Source organism: Capsicum annuum, chromosome 8, assembly GCF_002878395.1.
Source record: "Capsicum annuum cultivar UCD-10X-F1 chromosome 8, UCD10Xv1.1, whole genome shotgun sequence".
Classification (NCBI taxonomy): domain Eukaryota; kingdom Viridiplantae; phylum Streptophyta; class Magnoliopsida; order Solanales; family Solanaceae; genus Capsicum; species Capsicum annuum.
Genome location: NC_061118.1, coordinates 149,811,017 through 149,829,480, shown reverse-complemented (window position 1 = coordinate 149,829,480; position 18,464 = coordinate 149,811,017). Strand labels below are relative to the sequence as shown.

The 18,464-nt window shown below is 33.8% G+C and overlaps 2 protein-coding genes and 1 pseudogene across 2 annotated transcripts; 1 reads left to right on the top strand and 2 right to left on the bottom strand.

Annotated features, from left to right (window-relative positions):
- Positions 1-48: 48 nt before the first annotated feature.
- On the bottom strand, positions 49-3,749 carry LOC107839417 (probable prefoldin subunit 4). Its single transcript, XM_016682893.2, has 3 exons — positions 3,583-3,749; positions 3,380-3,496; positions 49-506 (listed from the first exon to the last, which is right to left on the bottom strand). Exons 1-3 carry the CDS (start codon positions 3,589-3,591, stop codon positions 246-248), a joined length of 387 nt encoding a protein of 128 aa, XP_016538379.1. The 5' UTR covers positions 3,592-3,749; the 3' UTR covers positions 49-245.
- A 1,348-nt stretch (positions 3,750-5,097) lies between these two features.
- On the top strand, positions 5,098-11,883 carry LOC107839418 (annotated as a pseudogene).
- Positions 11,884-13,470: 1,587 nt separating this feature from the next.
- Positions 13,471-16,865, bottom strand: LOC107839415 (auxin-responsive protein IAA16). Its single transcript, XM_016682891.2, has 5 exons — positions 16,419-16,865; positions 14,708-14,943; positions 13,918-14,053; positions 13,737-13,798; positions 13,471-13,647 (listed from the first exon to the last, which is right to left on the bottom strand). The coding sequence occupies exons 1-5, from the start codon at positions 16,709-16,711 to the stop codon at positions 13,610-13,612; spliced, it is 765 nt and encodes a 254-aa protein (XP_016538377.1). The 5' UTR covers positions 16,712-16,865; the 3' UTR covers positions 13,471-13,609.
- Between the last annotated feature and the right edge of the window lie 1,599 nt (positions 16,866-18,464).

Sequence of the window (18,464 nt, the reverse complement as noted above, 5' to 3'; positions counted from 1 at the left end):
CAGCTTTGTTTCTATTTAAGTAGAGCTTCATTGAAAGTACAGCTGATATAGTCCCCCCCTCCAAGAAAGGGGAAAAGAAGAGGAGCAGAAAACATAAGACTTAGCAAGTCTACAGTATTGTCGAGGCAATTAAGAATCTCTAACTGTTTTAAGACACAAACATGGAAAAATCCAATCAAGAGGAACACCCTTCAACAACCAGCAAATTCTAACAAAGTTGCGGGCGAAAACTTAATGAAATTTCACTAATCCTCCTCGAGATTGATTGAATCTTTGAATTTCCCGTATAGTATCTTCTTAAGCTCAGCCATCTGGGCAACTACTGATTCCTTCTCTTCCTTTAGTTTCTCCAAGTTCTTGCTAGTTTTCTCTTTCATATTCTCTATCCTGCTCTCCACTTCGTCCTTTGGAACGTGAGCAAAAACTTCCCCTATCTGGAAGCGCACTATCTCTTCATCGGTCAGAATAAGCTCATTGCTTGCATCCTCAAAGTTTTCACATGCTTCCTGACAAAGGAGAAGTATCAATATAACAGTAAATAAGCTTTAAAAAAAGGAAAACTGCACAGCCGGACAAAAGAAAACATCCATCATCCCTTCTCTAGCTCATGCAGGCAAATGCATATATCTAAGTTCTAGTATCTATCCTAGCAGCAAATCTAATTTCTACACCCAAAACTGTTTTCCTCCTAAACTCCTCTATTAAACACCTAATATCATCAACACTTGCGCTTAACTACCTTTAGCCTTCATATTTTCGAGGCAAACAAGTCTATCCAAGATCCACATGTTTACCTGTACACGCTAACTAATATTTTTTGCACTTCACCATAATATAAGCAAACCCATACGCTGACTACATCAAAATGTTGGGGCTGAATTTTGCTTACTCACCCTCCCCCCCAATTTATAAGCTTTTGACAAAGTATCATCACAACAACCGAAAGCACGAATTAATCTAATATTACCTGCAAACCTTTTTCTATATTAGCACGTAGATGCATTTAACAAAATAATATGTAAACATACAGAATGAGAGAACATGTATAATACAGAGACTCGGGGAGGAATTGACTAAGCATCAAGAATCAGAAGGTTCACCTCTCACTGGTATGTGTAAGTGGATATATAGCAGATGCCTTAAATGGAACTTGTCATTCCGTTTATTTATTTTACAAGTATAGAAAGGGGTCCTTCTATGACTGAGGTTTATAGGTAAACTGAGAAAACACTTCCTCATTAGCTTAGGGGAACCATTTTTCCTTCCTTTCTCTAGCCCATACTCTTCAAAAATTAGAATAAAAATGTTCAATCTTCCGGAAAATGAAAATGACCTCAGTGAATACTAAGCAATAAATGTCTGTCCACGCAGTCACAAAGAATTAAATTTTGATGAACCTCATAGTTTTAAAGTACTCATTCCACTCCATATTATTTGACCACTTCTAGTTTAGATTGTCCCAATGATATAGTCTTTAAGAAGATGAAACTCCAACAATTTAAAAGAATCTTATAATGCATGACAATATTAATTTATATTATAGATTTGATATGACATCTCTATATACATATTCTAACTATTACTTTTGCATATATTTAAAGAACACAATTGTAACCAGTTTATTGTTGAATCCACAAAAGTCAACTGCCACGCAAGTGGGATAGAGTTAATAGGTGCACCTCTAAAAGTTTGTTTGCGCAATAGTTTCAATTGTAATTGCACTTTTGCTTATGGGTTTTAGGTATGCAAACATGCCCTCTCTCATCAGGCAAACACATTGAAATATTTTGACAATTGGTGATGAGACTCTGAACCGGTATCTTCATAACCTAAGTTACTCGGACTCTTCACTTTCAGCGCCACACCCGTGTCGACACATCATGGGTGTGGGATCCGTACCCAATCTGGTCAACCGATTTTGGGTATTTTGACCACAATCGATTGGAGAAGTCTGGACAGATTTAAGAAATTATGTAATCAAAACAAAAGTTGAGATGGAATTGAAGAAAATGGAATACCTTGTATATAGAAGTTTTTATGTTATTGCTTTCCTTTTTTTCTCCTTTCGGCATTTTCTTCTTGAACAATATTTTCTCCTCTAGTTTTCCACATAATATCTCAAAATTTATGTTTTATAACTCTACTTTTAGATATTTAAATTATTTTTCGCCGAATCCCTGCACCCGTATCCATCTCTAGATCCATATTCCCGAATCTTCAAATTGAGACCGTGAGGATCCGGCCTCTAGATCCGTACCCGTATCGGAAACCCACACCCGCACCCGAGTCCGAGCAACTTAGTTCATAACTACTCCAATTGGAGTAGTCACAATCTTTCTTTTGTACTTTTGCTTATGCATCTGCTTGATCCATTAACGAAACTTTCACACTACACTAAAGGGAAAAACTACTCCAATGCCATGCTAAATTATGTGAAATATCTCATCAAAAGTTTAAAATGTAAAAGAGGGAACACATTTATAAATTTAGTTGTTTTAAGTCTGCAACAATTCTCAAACAATGAGAATGATAGTGGGGTATGGACGACTTTGTGCTGCTCATGATTCAAGATCCAAATAAAGGAAAGTGAACATTTCATTGGCTTGAATCATGTACTCCCTCTGCTTCATTTTATGCAAACCCATTTGACTGGGCAAGAAGTTTAACAAAAAAGAGTCTTTTTTCAAACTTATAATCATAAACAAGCCATGGCAGTTATGTGGCTATGATACTAATGGTAAAATGAAAAGTATAAAACAAAACTAGTTCTAAATCTAGAGAGGTGCAACCAAACTAAAAAGGAAGAGTGTCATATAAATGGAATAAAGTATTGAATATGAACAAGAGATGGAAAAGAACATCGTTAACGAGTATGGTCCTCAAAGCCAGCAAGAAAGCTTATAAAAGTGTGATTTTCAGACCAGCAATTTTCTACAAAACCACCTCCTTTTGACAATCTTCGACATGTCATATGCACTGGTTCGTAGGTGTAACATTGTAATGATTGGAAGTGCTAAAATGAACAAAGTAGACCTAAACAATACAGACAATGATGTCTTAAAGGACCTTCAATATCTACGAAAAGAACATTCTCGCTTAACTAAAGACAACACAATGCAAGCAATGGATCAATATTCCATCATCAATCATACGGCTTGATTTAAAAGAAACTCAAGCTTCAAAGAACCCTTAACAGATCTTGAAGTAATAAATGACTCCTATTTTATTATTGGAAATGAATAGAGAGAAATGGATATGAAATTCTAAATTGAGTACTCATCAATTAACTCCAAAACAGAACAGATTTCCTTTCGAAGCACTTAACTGTTCCCCCCCCCCCCCTTTTTTTTTGGGGGGGGGAGTATATGTGTGGGATTACCTTAGCAGTCTTGATCTCATCGTGGAGTTCGTGAAGACGATTATTCAATCTTCCAAATTTGTTAATGTTCTGTTGATCCTCCCATGTTACCTCCACTTCCGAGCCCGAAGTTCCTGCCTTTTTCCCCAAAATCAATAATAAAAATTCTTAGAGGAAGCACAAAATGGTCAAATGGTATACGTTAGGGTTTATAGTTCACTCACCTGCTGCATTTTCGATTCCACCACAACAAGACGATGGCTTCGCCACAAGTCACAAGTGAGAATCTTCAACACTTCACTACTACTGTTTCCGTATATGCAAACTTTTAAAGCCCCAAAAAACAATAAACCTTTAAACCCCGCTTGATGCAAAAACCAATTAAATCATAAATTCAATGGATAAAAAAAAAATTTATTGGTTTATTGATACTATTAAGTTATTGAGTTAATGATAAGTATTTTTATTGGGTTATTGATTTGATTTTTGATTTTAAGATTTTAGTTAATGATTAAATTGATAACTTAATAAGATTATAGTAAAATTATATTTTTATTTGCATTTATGATTTTTGATTTTATATTCATACCACCTTATTATCTTTTGTATTTTACAGTTGTTGTTTTTGTTCTTTTAATTTGTGGTGACTTTATGTATGAAAATAGTGTAGAACAAATGAAAATAAAAGAAAGTAAAAAAAAATTTAAAAAGTATTTTCTTATTAATTAAACTATAAAATTGAATCCATAAAAATTAAAAACTGATAACGAATATCTTATTGGTTCGATTGTCGATTTAGCATGTTTACAAATTGAAAATAAATAAACTAACCCAATAATATATAGAATCAAATCGAAGAGATCGATGCATATCCTAGCAAGCAGGGTTGTTTAAAGACGTTAACTGATAACCTATCTGCAAAAAAAAATTATTAGCTCTTTGGTAATTGAGTTATTGGCTCATGATTGGTGAAGGAATTAAAATCTTATAAACGACGGCTAATTGATGGGAACAAAATACTTAATTTTTAGTTCGTTAAAAATTATCATATTTTTATCTCTACATATATAAAGTGTCTTTTATATCCAAACTAAAATCACATTATTTGCTTCTTAAATTAGAAAATAACCAGCTACTTTTTGTGACTTTTAATCAAAAACACAATTAATCTCCTTTAGCCATAGACAAAATCTGAAATTAATTATTAAATCAAAAGAAAAAAATTATTTTTGATAACATGAAGAACTACAACAAAAATGAGATAACTCAATATGTCTTTCGCAAGATTTGATATAAAATTAAAAAATAGTAGATGATATTAAAGTTTTATTTTTTCTACTAACGCAGTAATTAAAAAAAAAAAATCATTTGATTTTGTGTGATAACATATTAAGCAAAATTGTACAAACATTCAACAAGTCTAAAAGATTAATAAATAGATGAATCACACTATACAAATAATTTATTTTTGATAATTGTGGTATCTGAGTCAGCTTACCCGCAGCTCGACTAATTCCATGCGATACCTGTTACCTCCACAAACATAAATACTAGATAACTCTAACTATCAAAATTAGAATAAATGAAAAGAAATAATTTAATATTTATCTCTATTTAAAATGGAGGGTCTCGATATTTCACTATCTCTTATATTTATTCGACATATCATCTGACAATCAACGATTGGTTTCTAATTCGATAGCAAATCAACCGTTATTTTATCAGATAGGTACCAAATTAATAAATTTAAACGTTAGATAACCAAGCCGAATAGTTGCTAATGCAAAATCAATAGTTTGCGGAAATGGATAGGTTAGAGTGTAAATTTTAAGAAGTAAGAGGGTATGATGCAAAATAAGGAAAAGAAAAAAAACTTGGCATACATTAAAGACAAAATCATAAAATGATACCATGCAAAGAAAACTGAAGCAAAACCTACATACAATTTTGGAAAATCCCCAGAACTCTCCGAATTACTCAATGCCGCGGCGAAGGTATTACGGTGACGACGACAACGAAGAAGAAGAGGAGAACATGTATGACGAAGAGGAGGAAGAAGACGAGCTCGATAGAGGACGGAAACGGCGTGGATCAAATTTTATTGATGATGACGTGGCGGAGGAAGATGACGATGATTACGGCGGCCGAAGTGGTGATAGACGCAACCATAGAAGGAGAACTGGTTCGGAATTCTTCGATCTGGAAGCTGTTGTAGATAGCGATGAGGATGAGGAAGACGAAGATGACGACCAAGACGGTTAGACTTATACTGCTTTCTCTCTTCTGTTTTGTTTTGATTTTTTGTTTATCAGTTCATCTAATAATGAAGAATTCATCTGGAAAATGTATTGGAGTTTTTCTTTTTTATATCGGAATTTGGAAATTATTTTGAGTTTTATTTGGAGAAAGCGTTTCTAGAAGTTAAAATTTGATAGTTATAGTTGTTCATTAGAAAAATATTCTTGTAAGTAGAATATTCCATAGCGTCAATTTTAAAAACAGAATTCTCAAGTTCAAAGTTCTATTTTTGTTCTCAATTTCACAAGAGAGTAGAATACATATTGCGTTATTGTGATATTGATGAAGCATGGGCTTTATATATATATATATATATCCTAGAAATATCTGAAAATAGAGAAGATCTTTATAATGTGTTTCCTTTGGAAGTTAGATATGACAAATGAGTTGATTTATGGGAAGTGCCTAGGATTCGGATGCTATAAAATACTTAGAAAATTTTGTGCTTGTAATTTTTTTTGGGAGCACTGATGAATAGGTCATCGAGGATTGGGACTAATGGAATATGGTGTTTGTGTTGGGGTGGTGGGAGTTGGGGAAGGAATAATCAAGAGAAGGCAGTAAGCCGGAACTATCCCATAATTGAAATAACCAGGGAAAGAAAATTCATAGTATTTCTGAAGTAGGTCAAAATGATTTTGTAGGTACTTCTTGTCTACTGAAAATAGAAGAAAGATTGATGCTAAATTAAGAAATTGGATATGTTTAGGACAATAAAATCTATATAAAAAATATATTACGCATAAGAAATAATTTTACGGAAATGCTCCCTTGCGAACCTTGGGATCGACTAAGACGGGGATAAAAGAGTTTGGTTGTATTTAACAGCATTGGCAGTAAAGATTGTTGCTTAATTAAGAAAATCACCATTCGCTGAAAAGAAAATATTTGACACCGATCCTCTATGGCCTAACTATTGTAGAGTAGACAGTGGCATCGGCTTACGGAAAATTATTGGACAAATTGGCTTCAGCAAAGTGGATTGATTATACTCAACGCTATTGACTAAAAGGAAATTATTTGGGGCAGATCCTTTTTGGCTTAGCTGTTTTAGGCAGTGGTATCAGCTTTGTGGAAATCTTTAGTTCGATATACTCTATATTTTTTACCTATAAAAAAATATACTCTTATGTAGTTTGTTCGCAGTTCACTTTGCGCTGCATGCGGAAGTTTGTTTTCGGCTCTTTGAGCTTGAAGCTAGTGTGACCTGAATTTGTTTGTCTAGAATAAACTTAACGGAAACTTATTTTATGAATGTTAGCAAGTTTGAGCTTTTTCTGTTCTTGTGTATCCCTCCTTGCATGGTCTTTTATCTGTTGGTGTTGACTGTTAGACTCTTGTATACAGATTTCATAGTAGATGTTGGAGCAGAGATACCTGATGAGGATGGTGTCAGACGTGAATATCGTCGCCGGCTGTTGCCCCAGGAGGATCAAGAAGAAGACCTAGAGGAGCTTACAAGAAGCATTCAACAAAGATATGCGAGGTCAGCTCATGTGGATTATGATGAGGATGCAACAGATGTTGAGCAGCAATCTCTCTTGCCATCTGTCAGGGATCCAAAACTGTGGATGGTGAAATGCGCGGTATGGTTTTGGCACCCTGCCTTAATGCTCAACATTTTATCTTTTTACTTGTAACCATCAAAATTTTATCTTGTGATTTTTTTCTACATCCGGTTCTGCAGATTGGTCATGAGAGGAAGGTTGCAGCTTGCTTAATGCAAAAGGCAATTGATAATGGACCAGAATTGCAAATTCGATCAGTTGTAGCCATTGATCATCTTCAGAACTATATATACATAGAAGCAGACAAGGAAGCCCATGTGCGGGAGGTATGTGATATATGATATATTTCTGATTTGTTTAGATTCACTTTAAGCGCTAGCATGTCGAATTTGAAATAATGTGTTTATTGAGTACCCAATAACACCATCATTTGTATGCCACCTATCTACTTCAGGCTTGCAAAGGTATGCGCAATATAAATGCAACTAACGTTAAGCAAGTTCCCATCAAAGAGATGGCAGATGTCCTTAAGGTTGAAAGCAAAGCGGTTGATCTGGCTAGGGACTCTTGGGTCAGAGTGAAGACCGGAACTTACAAGGGAGACCTTGCATTGGTTGTCTAGTATTCTGCTTGCTATGTTTTTCAATTGAGTAAATTATTTGATGCTCTCGTCTGATATTCTATCTTTCTGATTTGTAGGTTGTGCATGTAAATGATATGGGCCAGAGAGTCATTGTAAAATTAATTCCAAGGATTGACTTACAGGCTCTTGCAAACAAATAGGTATGTTTATTTGATCGATTCTTGTATTTTGAATCTTATTGGAGTCTTCATTTGCTGCGTTCTGGAAATTATTTATATGTATAAAGGAGTTCTGCGTTCTGGAAATGCACGTGTTAAATGTTAACATTGTCAGAACTTTTGGACATCCGAATCTAGTTAACTTGCTGACTTTATATACCTTTTGTAGATTCCCAGCATTATCTGGTACTGTTTTCCGGCAATTACTAACTAAAACTTTTACTTACTTATCCAAAAGAAAATGTTGATCCAGTAAGTGTGGAGTCCCACGATTTACCCTGCATTACTCACTGTTGATGGCTTCTTTGTTCTTCTTGCATCGTTGGCGCTGCTTTTGTAGGGAGGAAGGGAAGTTCTAAAGAAGAAGGCAGTTATTCCTCCGTCACGCTTAATGAATATCAATGAAGCTAGGTATTGTTCCTTGGTGTCTCTAGTTCCAATAAGAGCACAACCGATGTCCTATATGGAATTGTTAAATCCATTTTTCGTGGTTTGTAGAGAGATGAATCTACGTGTGGAGCGTAAGCAAGACGCAAGGACAGGCGACTATTTTGACAATATTGCAAATATGTCATTCAGAGATGGTTTCTTGTATAAGACAGTGGCAATGAAATCAATCAGCATTCAGAACATACATCCAACTTTTGATGAGCTTGAGAAGTTTCGCCAAACTGGTGAGGGTGGTGATGGCGAGATGGCTAGTCTATCTACTTTGTTTAGAAATAGGAAAAAAGTTTGTTTTATGAAGGGTGACCGCGTTATAGTGGTGAAGGGAGATCTCAGGGACAGGAAAGGTTGTGTTGAGAAAGTTGAGGAAGATACTATTCATATCAGACCAAATGAGAAAGACCTTCCTATGGTACTATTTTCCCTTCTTTGAATATGTGTTGTTCATGCATCGTGTGTCGCAGAAGGAGTGAGTACTGTACTTGTTATTAAGTTTTTCCCGACTTTGGCAGGAAACTCTGGCTTTTAGTGACAAAGAGCTACGTAAGTACTTTGAGGTGGGAGATCACGTGAAAGTAATATCTGGTTCATCTGAAGGTGTAATTGGTATGGTAGAATCTGTTGAAGGGCATGTGGTGAGCTTGATATCAAATACAACTAAGGAACGTGTAAGTTGAGCATATCTGGTAATTTGAGGTCTCTAATCTGAAGTCCTTCAGTAGAATGGGAATAAATATCATTTTTAAAAATATCTGCAGCTCTGTGTGTTCACTGATAATGTTGTTCAGAGTTCTGAAGTTACATCGTCTCTCACTCGTTTTGGGGAGTATGAGCTCCGCGACCTTGTTAAACTAGAGTAAGCATTTTCTTCTTATTAGAGAAACTGAGTAAGGGTGCTGCATTAAACAGTTTAGTCCTTTTCGATCCAACAGCTGAATTTCTTTATTGATTTTGTTTTGTTCAGCAATAAAAACTTTGGTGTGATTATACGTGTAGATGGTGAAGTTTTCCAGGTGAGTACTATAGTTTGTGGTTGAAATTATTCCGTTAATTGTGTTTCTCACATTCAGGTGATGTTACTAGGTCCTAAAGGGTGTGCCTGATAGACCTGAGGTAGCTCTTGTTAGACTTAGAGAGATCAAAGAGAAAGTTGAGAAGAAAGGATATGCCCAAGATCACTTTAACAACCAATTAACGGTGAAAGACGTGGTAAAAGTTATTGAGGGTCCTTGCAAAGTGAGTATGCCCTTCGAAAGATTTTCTTGGTACCAACATTGTTCATACATTGTGTATGTTGTCGTCAATCGTCATAGCCATATTTGTTACTTACAGAGAAAACAAGGTTCTGTAGAACACATCTTCAATGGAATTGTTTTTATTAATGATCGCCAGCAATTTGAGCATGCTGGCTTTATTTGTGCCAAAACTCGATCGTTGGTGGTTCACGGGCAAATGGTGATAGAAATGTATGTATATCTGTATGTTGTTGCTTTTGGATGTTTGAGTTACTGTTTTTGCAATTATATCATAACTATACTCTTGCTGTCTGAAAATTTTGCTTACAATGGAACTCCTTTAGGGTAACCCTTTCTCGTCAAGATCTGCATGTCTCACAACTCCATCTCGTGTTCCACAATCTCCAATGAGATCGTCTATAGGTGGCCTGCGTTTGAGCTATGAGTTTCTGATAATAGTGTTAAGTTGATGTTCTTAATTGTTCCTTTTATTTTATTTCACTGGTGGAATCCTTTTTATGTTCATTTGCCTTTTACATTAAAGATACTTGTCACATTTGTGATCCGTATTTTCCTCCTTTCCGTTAAATCATTGTTCTCTTGACTTTTATGCCTGTGCTCTAGATGGAGGCAGTCATAGAGATGGAAGAGGACATGGTACGTTAGTTGGAGCGGACGTGAAAATTCGCCTTGGACCCTTCAAAGGTTGTAAGGGGCGTGTTCGTAATATCAAAGGAACTTTTGAGTTATTGAGGGCTTAAGACTAATTATTGTTCTGTAGAGAGCCATCTGGATATGGTTTGGGAAGGGAAACACCATCAAAGGTTGGGAGGCGGGTTGAGCCAAAAGTGATTCATTAAAAACAAAGGACCGTCTTCTTTGTATTTTCTTGGATGGAAGCTTAGTTGAATACTCTTATGATTGCTTTCATCCAAATTTATGCAGAAATTTCCTTTTAGAAGTTATTGTTTTTCCAATATTTGGTTGCTTAACATTCATTGCTACCTGCAATATTTCTTGCAGTTGATCGCAATCATATTTTGGATAATGTCGATGTGTCCACACCAATCCGGTAAGTGTACTTCTGCTGCAAACTTTTGAGTTATTGAGGGCTTAAGACTAATTATTGTTCTGTAGAGAGCCATCTGGATATGGTTTGGGAAGGGAAACACCATCACATCCTCCGAGAACTCCACTTCATCCATGCATGACACCCCTGAGAGATCCCGGAGGTCCATCTTTCTGCTGTTTTATTGCTGTGGTGTTCATCTCTTTATATTTTTTTCCAGCTGTGTTTGACTTTAGCTTTTTTTGGTCATTTTCCTCTATAGCAACACCTATCCATGATGGCATGAGGACATGATGCCTGACAGAGCATGAAAGTCCACCTAGGTATGTTGTATTATCACTCTGGAGAAAATAAGCCAAATGACATAGGTTATGAAAATAGAAGTGAAGGCCATGTATCCCTGCCTAGTTCTTATTCTACCTGGAACTAATGGATTATGGATATCATCCTAAAATAAAAGAAAAAGAGCTATATCTTCACTTAAAGTGTGACATTCATGTCACTTCTATGGTTTAGACTTTAGATCATGGAAATGCGGATCAGTTGGTACGCATTCATTCGTCAATTTCTGTGTGTATGGCTGAATAATCTTTTCTTGTAAGATGGATGAGGATCCAGATTAAAATTATGGTATGGTACTTGACAGCATTCGTGCATTTAATTAGAATTGGTGCAGGTTTTGTGCCTTGTTTTATTTCATGATCACACTCTAGGTGGCCTGCTCTGAGCACTCCCCTTAGTTACTTTACAATCTTGCTATTTCAATTTGTTGCTCTTACTGTTTTTTGAGTTGTTGCAATGGCAAAATGCTAGGGACAATTGGGAAGACTGAAACCCTGATTCTTGGGGTTCAAGCCCGCTATATCAGGTTTTTACGCTTTTCTGCTCCATTATGTGTAATTGGAGTGTTATCTTTTGACGTTATAATGAGATTTCCTTTTCATTTTTCAGCCGTCTAGTCCTTGTTCAAGGGTATATAAAGCAACCACTCTTGGTTCTGGTTGTATCGACACTCCTAGCGATAAGGTTGATGATTATACCCCTGATGTTACAATATATATTAGACATGGTAAGTCTAGTATATATTAGACATGGTAAGGCTGAGAAGTTTGTATGCATCGTGACAATCAATTTTAGCAGTTATTGAGCATGCTGTGGTTAACAATAGCTTTCATTTGCATTACATTTCATATGTTTATAGATAAATGGAAATAAAAGCATTACTGAATTTTCTGAGCTCTATTTTTTCCTCATCCTCTGCGTCAGTATAATGCTTCACCTTAAGTTATTTGGATGAATCACCTTAGGGAAATTGAGATAATAGTTTGACAAAGTCAATTTTCTTTTACGTGATACTGATTGTGGAATATGTAGATTCTGCACCATGTTTTTAGCATGCATCATTTCATCTGGGATTTTTCTTATTCTCACACAAAAATTGTGGTGAACCTAGCTTATCGGAGAGTTATCGGTTTAACAGGGAAAACTCATTTCTTTGTAGAAAGAGACTTGTATTTTTTCAGATTATGACCACAAAAAAGAAGCTAGTTTATGCTTCAGTTTGTGTGTATTTCTTCACCCTTTCAAAGCTATGAACAATAAGCGTTAAGGTCATGGCGTCTAGTAGGCAGGTTCTAGTAAACACGGCCCAATCTTCTTGGAATAGTTAGCCAGGTAGCCGCTTCAATGGTTCTACTTAAAACATAGCCACAGTTACACATTGTATTTAAGATTTAGCCACTGGTTAATATATTTAAAATTGCTGTCTTCTTCTACTTCTTCATATCCTTATACGTTAGGTGAATTTGTATACTTTTGAGAAGCTTGTCATAGCTATTGGTGGCATATTTTTGTTACTTTTAAAAAACTGGCATTTCAGGGAATTCAACAAGTACATAACATAAATAATTTGTTTACCCATCTACCTAATTTTTCAAATGAAAAGGCATCAATTGAATCTCCTTAATAAAAACCGCTCCGCACGCCACTCAATACATTATACTTCCAAACTATAGTCAACATGAGTCAATATCTCCGCAAAAATTTATTTGACACAAGTATTATCCTAGTTTTCTTTTCAATTTCTACAATCTAATGTAACTGCAAACTATAAATTGCATCTACAAGTTCATCATCAAAGTACTATTATCCCTTCTCTCGAAGTTATCATCAACAAGAAGAATTACTTTTATGTGTGATGATCACGGTCTCATGCTGTCATGCATCTTGAATATCTTTAGATGATCATACATTTAAAGATGTCGAGATTATATGATACTTGTTGCTGGTGAAAAATAATAAATATTCAGTGAAATTGACCCGGACATTACAGCTATAGAAAAAATTATTGCAATTAGTTCTTACATTTTCATGTCTCTCTATATTTTTAATATTTTGAGTAACCATCCAAACAACAACAAATGGCCTATAGGACCTCAACATGTATGTAGAGAATTAAATAATGAGGATGGCCAACACACAAACTAAATAATTGATGCCCAACAAACACTAGTGACTGAAATAATTGTGATCCATATAAGTTTGTCCCCATTAGCAAAGCACATGGCCTTGCCTCCCAATAACTTTAAATGTGTCATGTTACTTGTCTGCAATTTATTAGATAACTTCAAGTGTCACTTACACATAGGGCCACACATACACTATAATATAATTCCAAGATTCCCAAAATTGGGCTCCAACCAATATGAGGCTGCCATACAATTGACAACTATTTAGATCTATATATTCTTCTCATACATAAACATTTTCTTAACTTTTATATATATAAACCTTCAAATTACAACAGATTTAGAAATTCCAAGGTCAATATATACTTTGACCATGGACACCAAAAAAAAGAAAAAACAATGAACAATTAATTGGAACATCAAATTCAGCTTCTGTTCTTGCATTTCTCCACTGCTCTTGGTGCTGCATAAAGTATAAAAATATGTATGTCAGATAAAGAATTTGGATAAAAATATAATTAAGTTAATTACCAAAATTAAAAGTGTATTTACCTAGTCCAATGGCCTCTGATCCTTTCATTATCCTTAAGCGCTTGCATGAATCAACAAACATCCTAGAATAAAAGTAAAAACAATTTAATTTAATCACAATATTTACATAATAAAATTAAAAAGAAATTATGATGGAAATAAATAAATAAATATTGGAGAATTGATGTTAATAAAAACTTACTCCCAAGGTACATCGCCAACAAGCATCCAATCACCATCCTTGTCTTCATAAGTAGGTACATAGTCTGAGCCATTTAAGAGGTCTATCAATTTGCTCTCATTCATGAAATCCTTAAATCCTTGAGTCCCACAATTCCCTACACAAATTTCAACACAAATAATTGTTACATAAAGACAAATGAAAAATAATACTAGGAGTAGTATATTTGCTCCATAATTTTAATGGACAAAAAGCTTCCCACTACCACTAGAGATTTGATAGTTGATACGATATATCTTGTGGTGCTATGTATAAAGTCCTTCCACATTTAATCAAATAATTTAGAATTGAGTTTTGAAAAATAATAGTAAAACTTTCAATAGTTACTATCTCTCCTCTGATAAGTTTATGCATTGAGAATTTAAAGCAGTAGGTTAACGATAATCACCCCCACCCCACCCCCCAAATGAAAAAAAAAAAAAAAAGATCTCCATATATACACCATTAATATAATTTAATATATGTCGCAAAATAATTCTTTTACCTCGTCAATGTAATTTAACCTATTATATCAATCTAGAGTATCATTTTATAAAATTATCAAATAGTACTCCTATCAAAGAGATTTACTTTTGTTATAGTGGCCATACTTAGAACTTAAAACCCTTATAAATATAGTTAGACATTTGTATTTTTTCTAACAAAATTGAAAATGTATTTTAATAATAAGGACTTATTAAAGTATGCAAAAAAATATATTAAATTGCAAAAAATAAAAAAACATAATTAGAACAAGGTAGATGGTATTTACCAATGGTGAAAGAGCTGAACATTTTGCCAAGTGCATCAGAAAGTTGCTGGTAACTTTTGTACATTTTCAAATCCACTTTACGTAAATATGGGGCACCATCAACACTGACTTTCACAAAGGCTGCTCCGGTGGCGGCGGCGGCGCCGGAGCTTTCACCGGAGGCGGTGGTGTTCTTCTGGACAGTCAATACATTCTTCCTGAATGATCTCACTGGTGGCCAACCCACAACTTGTGCCCTAAGTTATGGAAATAATAATTAACATTATATTAGTCCCATGCGCTTTGTTAATTATTTTCACCAACTCTTGTATTAATATTAAAATTCCTAAGTTTACTCCATAGTACAAATATAATGAAGCGACATGAACACTGAGAATTCATATAAAACACATAGGAGCGGAACTCTTATTTTTGATCAAATAGTGTTAGAAAATTAATTAAATAATCATATTATTAAATTTATGTTTTCATTCTAAAATTTGACCTATAAAATTGAAATACTGACTCTTGACAAAGGACATTAATTTATTTGGATTGAAACACAAATAAGCGAGATGGATTAATCTTTTGAACTTAATTAAAACTTATTTGTTAAAATAAAAAGATAGCTACTATATAATAAAGTGATTTAGCTAGATGTAAAGTGGAGAACTTTTAGTATTATTATCATTACTAGTAGCATTAATGAAATTGTTATTTTTCTAAGCACACACATGCCTTGTCTCACCAAGAGGTAACAAAGAAATATTATGTAAAGTGCCTCTAGATTTGTTTTCATAAAATAATTAATTACATTTTCAACCACAAAAAGGAAAAAAAAAAAAAAAGATACTAATAAATAAAACGTCCATGTGTTTCCCACTAGAAATGTTGGGTCACGAAAGTAAAAGATTCCAAATGTTTTGTTCTTTTTTCCCATCATCTAGACACAACCACAGCCATATCCTAAAATCCAATTTTCTCAAAAAGATAGGTTAAACTTCTGACACCTAACAATTAGATTTTTCCCATTTTGAACAATTTTTAGAAAAGAAAATTATAAGCAATTCTCATCTTATATGAAACAGTGTTATTCCCTTGCCTATTCAATAAATCTTCCTAATATCTCGACGCTAAATTAAAATTTTAAATTTATGAATTCTGAATTTAAAAAAGATTCATCTTGTCTTTCTATTTCCTTGACGTAGGAGTAAAAGTCTGTAAAGATATTCTACTCTCTGTAGATCATACTTGTGGACAAACTATAGAATCGCTTCACTCCTACTACTAGTCTACTAATAATTACAGATTAAGTTGTGGCACCCCAAATTAAAGTTCTTTCTTATTAGTTGCATGTTTGATCCTTAACATCTATTAGTTGGGCATATATTCAATTAGTATGATCTTCAATAAAATTCAGTAATATTAATTTATAATACAAGAAACATAATAACTATAATTTGCATGAGAAAGAAATATACAAAAAAAGATAATACATCTCTGAAAAGCAGAAAAGGAGCCTTTTTTTTATCATACAATATTTTCTAAGAGTTAAATTACCATAAACATAGTAAATATTCAAGAACTTGTCAACAATTCCAAGACTACTACCCTAATTCTAAGTATACACTAAACATAAAGACTTAAAAATTTGACTAAGACTAATCCTACCAAATATAATTTGCTAAAATTAACTAATATAAAGAGAATTATATCAGATTAATTAACTTACTTGGCTGGTGGCTTAGCAGGATCATTAGGAGTTGGCACAACAATATTATTAGTATTATTATTCTTCTTCTCCTTCATGTTGTCAACTACTTGATTAATATCAATTGTAGAATCCTTTGAAGAAAGGTTTAATTTCAAATCAACAGTTTGTGAAAAGACCCTTTTGCCATTGTTCTTATTATTAGTCGATTCGACTTCATTTCCATTGGCTCCGGGCAACCCTAGCCTTAGCTCCGTCTCCGCTTCATAATCCAAACGGATTTTGTCACACTCTGCACCCAACACGCTCGTCATGTATACTTCCCTCAAGTTTTTTTACGTGAAAAACCCTTCTGAATACGATAGAAAATAATTTGCTCTTCTTTTTTTCTTTCTTTGTTTGGTGTTTTTGAAGATTTTTAAGGTGAAAATGTATGGAAGGGTATAATGAGTATGAGAAAGCATGCTATATATGATATATGTGGAGTGTGTGTGTTGGGTAATTGAGGTGTTTTTTCGACGGTGAGGATTTTGCCTCGTGGAGGTGGATGATTAAACCGGGTTGGGCTCGGGTTGTCGGATTGTTTATGTCATGAGTGACGTGTGGTGTATTTTTTTTTTCAAAAAAAGAATTTTGTTTTGTTGTTCGTAATAATGGATTAAGCAAGTTGGCAAGTGTTTTCAGGCTCCACTTATTGTTGTTATTTTTCATTTTTTCTGGTAATAATCAATTAAAAATCATGAGATAAACAGTATGATGATTGATGAGACACTAAAGGGAACAACATTTACAAAAGGGTGAAGCTACAAGAGGGCTGGAGTTAGGTAAGTTCGTGGTGTTTATTCGAATCCGCTTCAACGAAAAATTACATTATTTATATGATTAAAACTTGGAGTAGTATTTTTTATGCATATGTAATAGATATTTAACACTCTGACTTCTTCGTATTTTGAACATCTTAGTGCAAATTCTGATTTTACCACTTATTCAAAATTATGACAACTTTTTTATGAGCAAACAGAAAGTAATCAATCAATTAATCAGGTAATTAATTGAAGGGTAAAAAGTAATTAAAAAGAAGAAAGTCAAAAAGATGAGGAAAGAGCCAAGAAGCTTTTTTCTCTTATAGCTAGCTGTCCCCTAAATTGTCTACCTTAATTCTTGTATTCAAAAAAATTATACCATGTAGTAACAAATTCCTATATGCTTGTTTTTCCCTTTATGACTTTTTTATACATTATTAAAATTTGTAATTATCTTATAAGTGATCCGATTGAGTATATATAGAACTTAAAACTCTAGTTTTTAAACATATGTGCATGTGCATACTCAAATATACTGCACCACTTTACTGAAAACTCAATCTCTTGGGTTATGAAAAGCTCAATACTGATATAAGGTATAGATGTATTCGATACACAATACATATTCATAATATCATATTTACTAGATACTCAAACCTAGCTAATATTCTTATTATACTGTGAATGCAAAGTTACCATATTAATAGTAATTGACAAAACATGTTAGTTTTGCTGAGACAACTAATTAAACAATTCATTAAATAGAACAAGATACATCACTGAGAATCAAGATAAACTGCTAAAAAATATAATTAATTAATTAATTAATTAAGCTCAATGCCAATGTCTTAAAGTGTATAATGTCATAATTATGGCCTATAGGTATGTTCTGTATAGCGGAAAATATTTTTCAAATTTTCTCATGGTCCATTGGTAAAAAGAATTTTAAAATATTTTATCTAAGAAAACAAAGTTCCTTAAAAATAGAAAAATGACTTTGTAACGTGAAGTAGGAAAAACAAGTTCTGAAAGTAGTATTGCACATTGATTGTATCCTCCCCACCCTCCAACACACCTCATCTTCACCTGCAGCCCGGCCACCACCCAACCCCCTCCTCTATAGAAACGATTTTAGAATAATATTTTTCGCATTTATAACGAATACAAGCAATAAATAAATAACTCACTTATTTTCTTAAAATACATTTTCTAAAAAATTATTTTCGAGGAAAAACATTTTCACACACACCGAACACAACCTTAA

Bases quoted from the DNA above. Each gene is read 5' to 3' on its own strand.
- LOC107839415 (XM_016682891.2), bottom strand. From the start codon at position 16,711: ATGACGAGCGTGTTGGGTGCAGAGTGTGACAAAATCCGTTTGGATTAT. The intron at 14,944-16,418 runs GTAAGTTAATTA...TCCATAACTTAG, and splicing joins CCTGCTAAGCCACCAGCCAA to GGCACAAGTTGTGGGTTGGC. The intron at 13,648-13,736 runs GTAAATACACTT...TACTTTATGCAG, and splicing joins ATCAGAGGCCATTGGACTAG to CACCAAGAGCAGTGGAGAAA.
- LOC107839417 (XM_016682893.2), bottom strand. The intron at 507-3,379 runs GTAATCCCACAC...CTCCTTTGTCAG, and splicing joins ATGAGATCAAGACTGCTAAG to GAAGCATGTGAAAACTTTGA.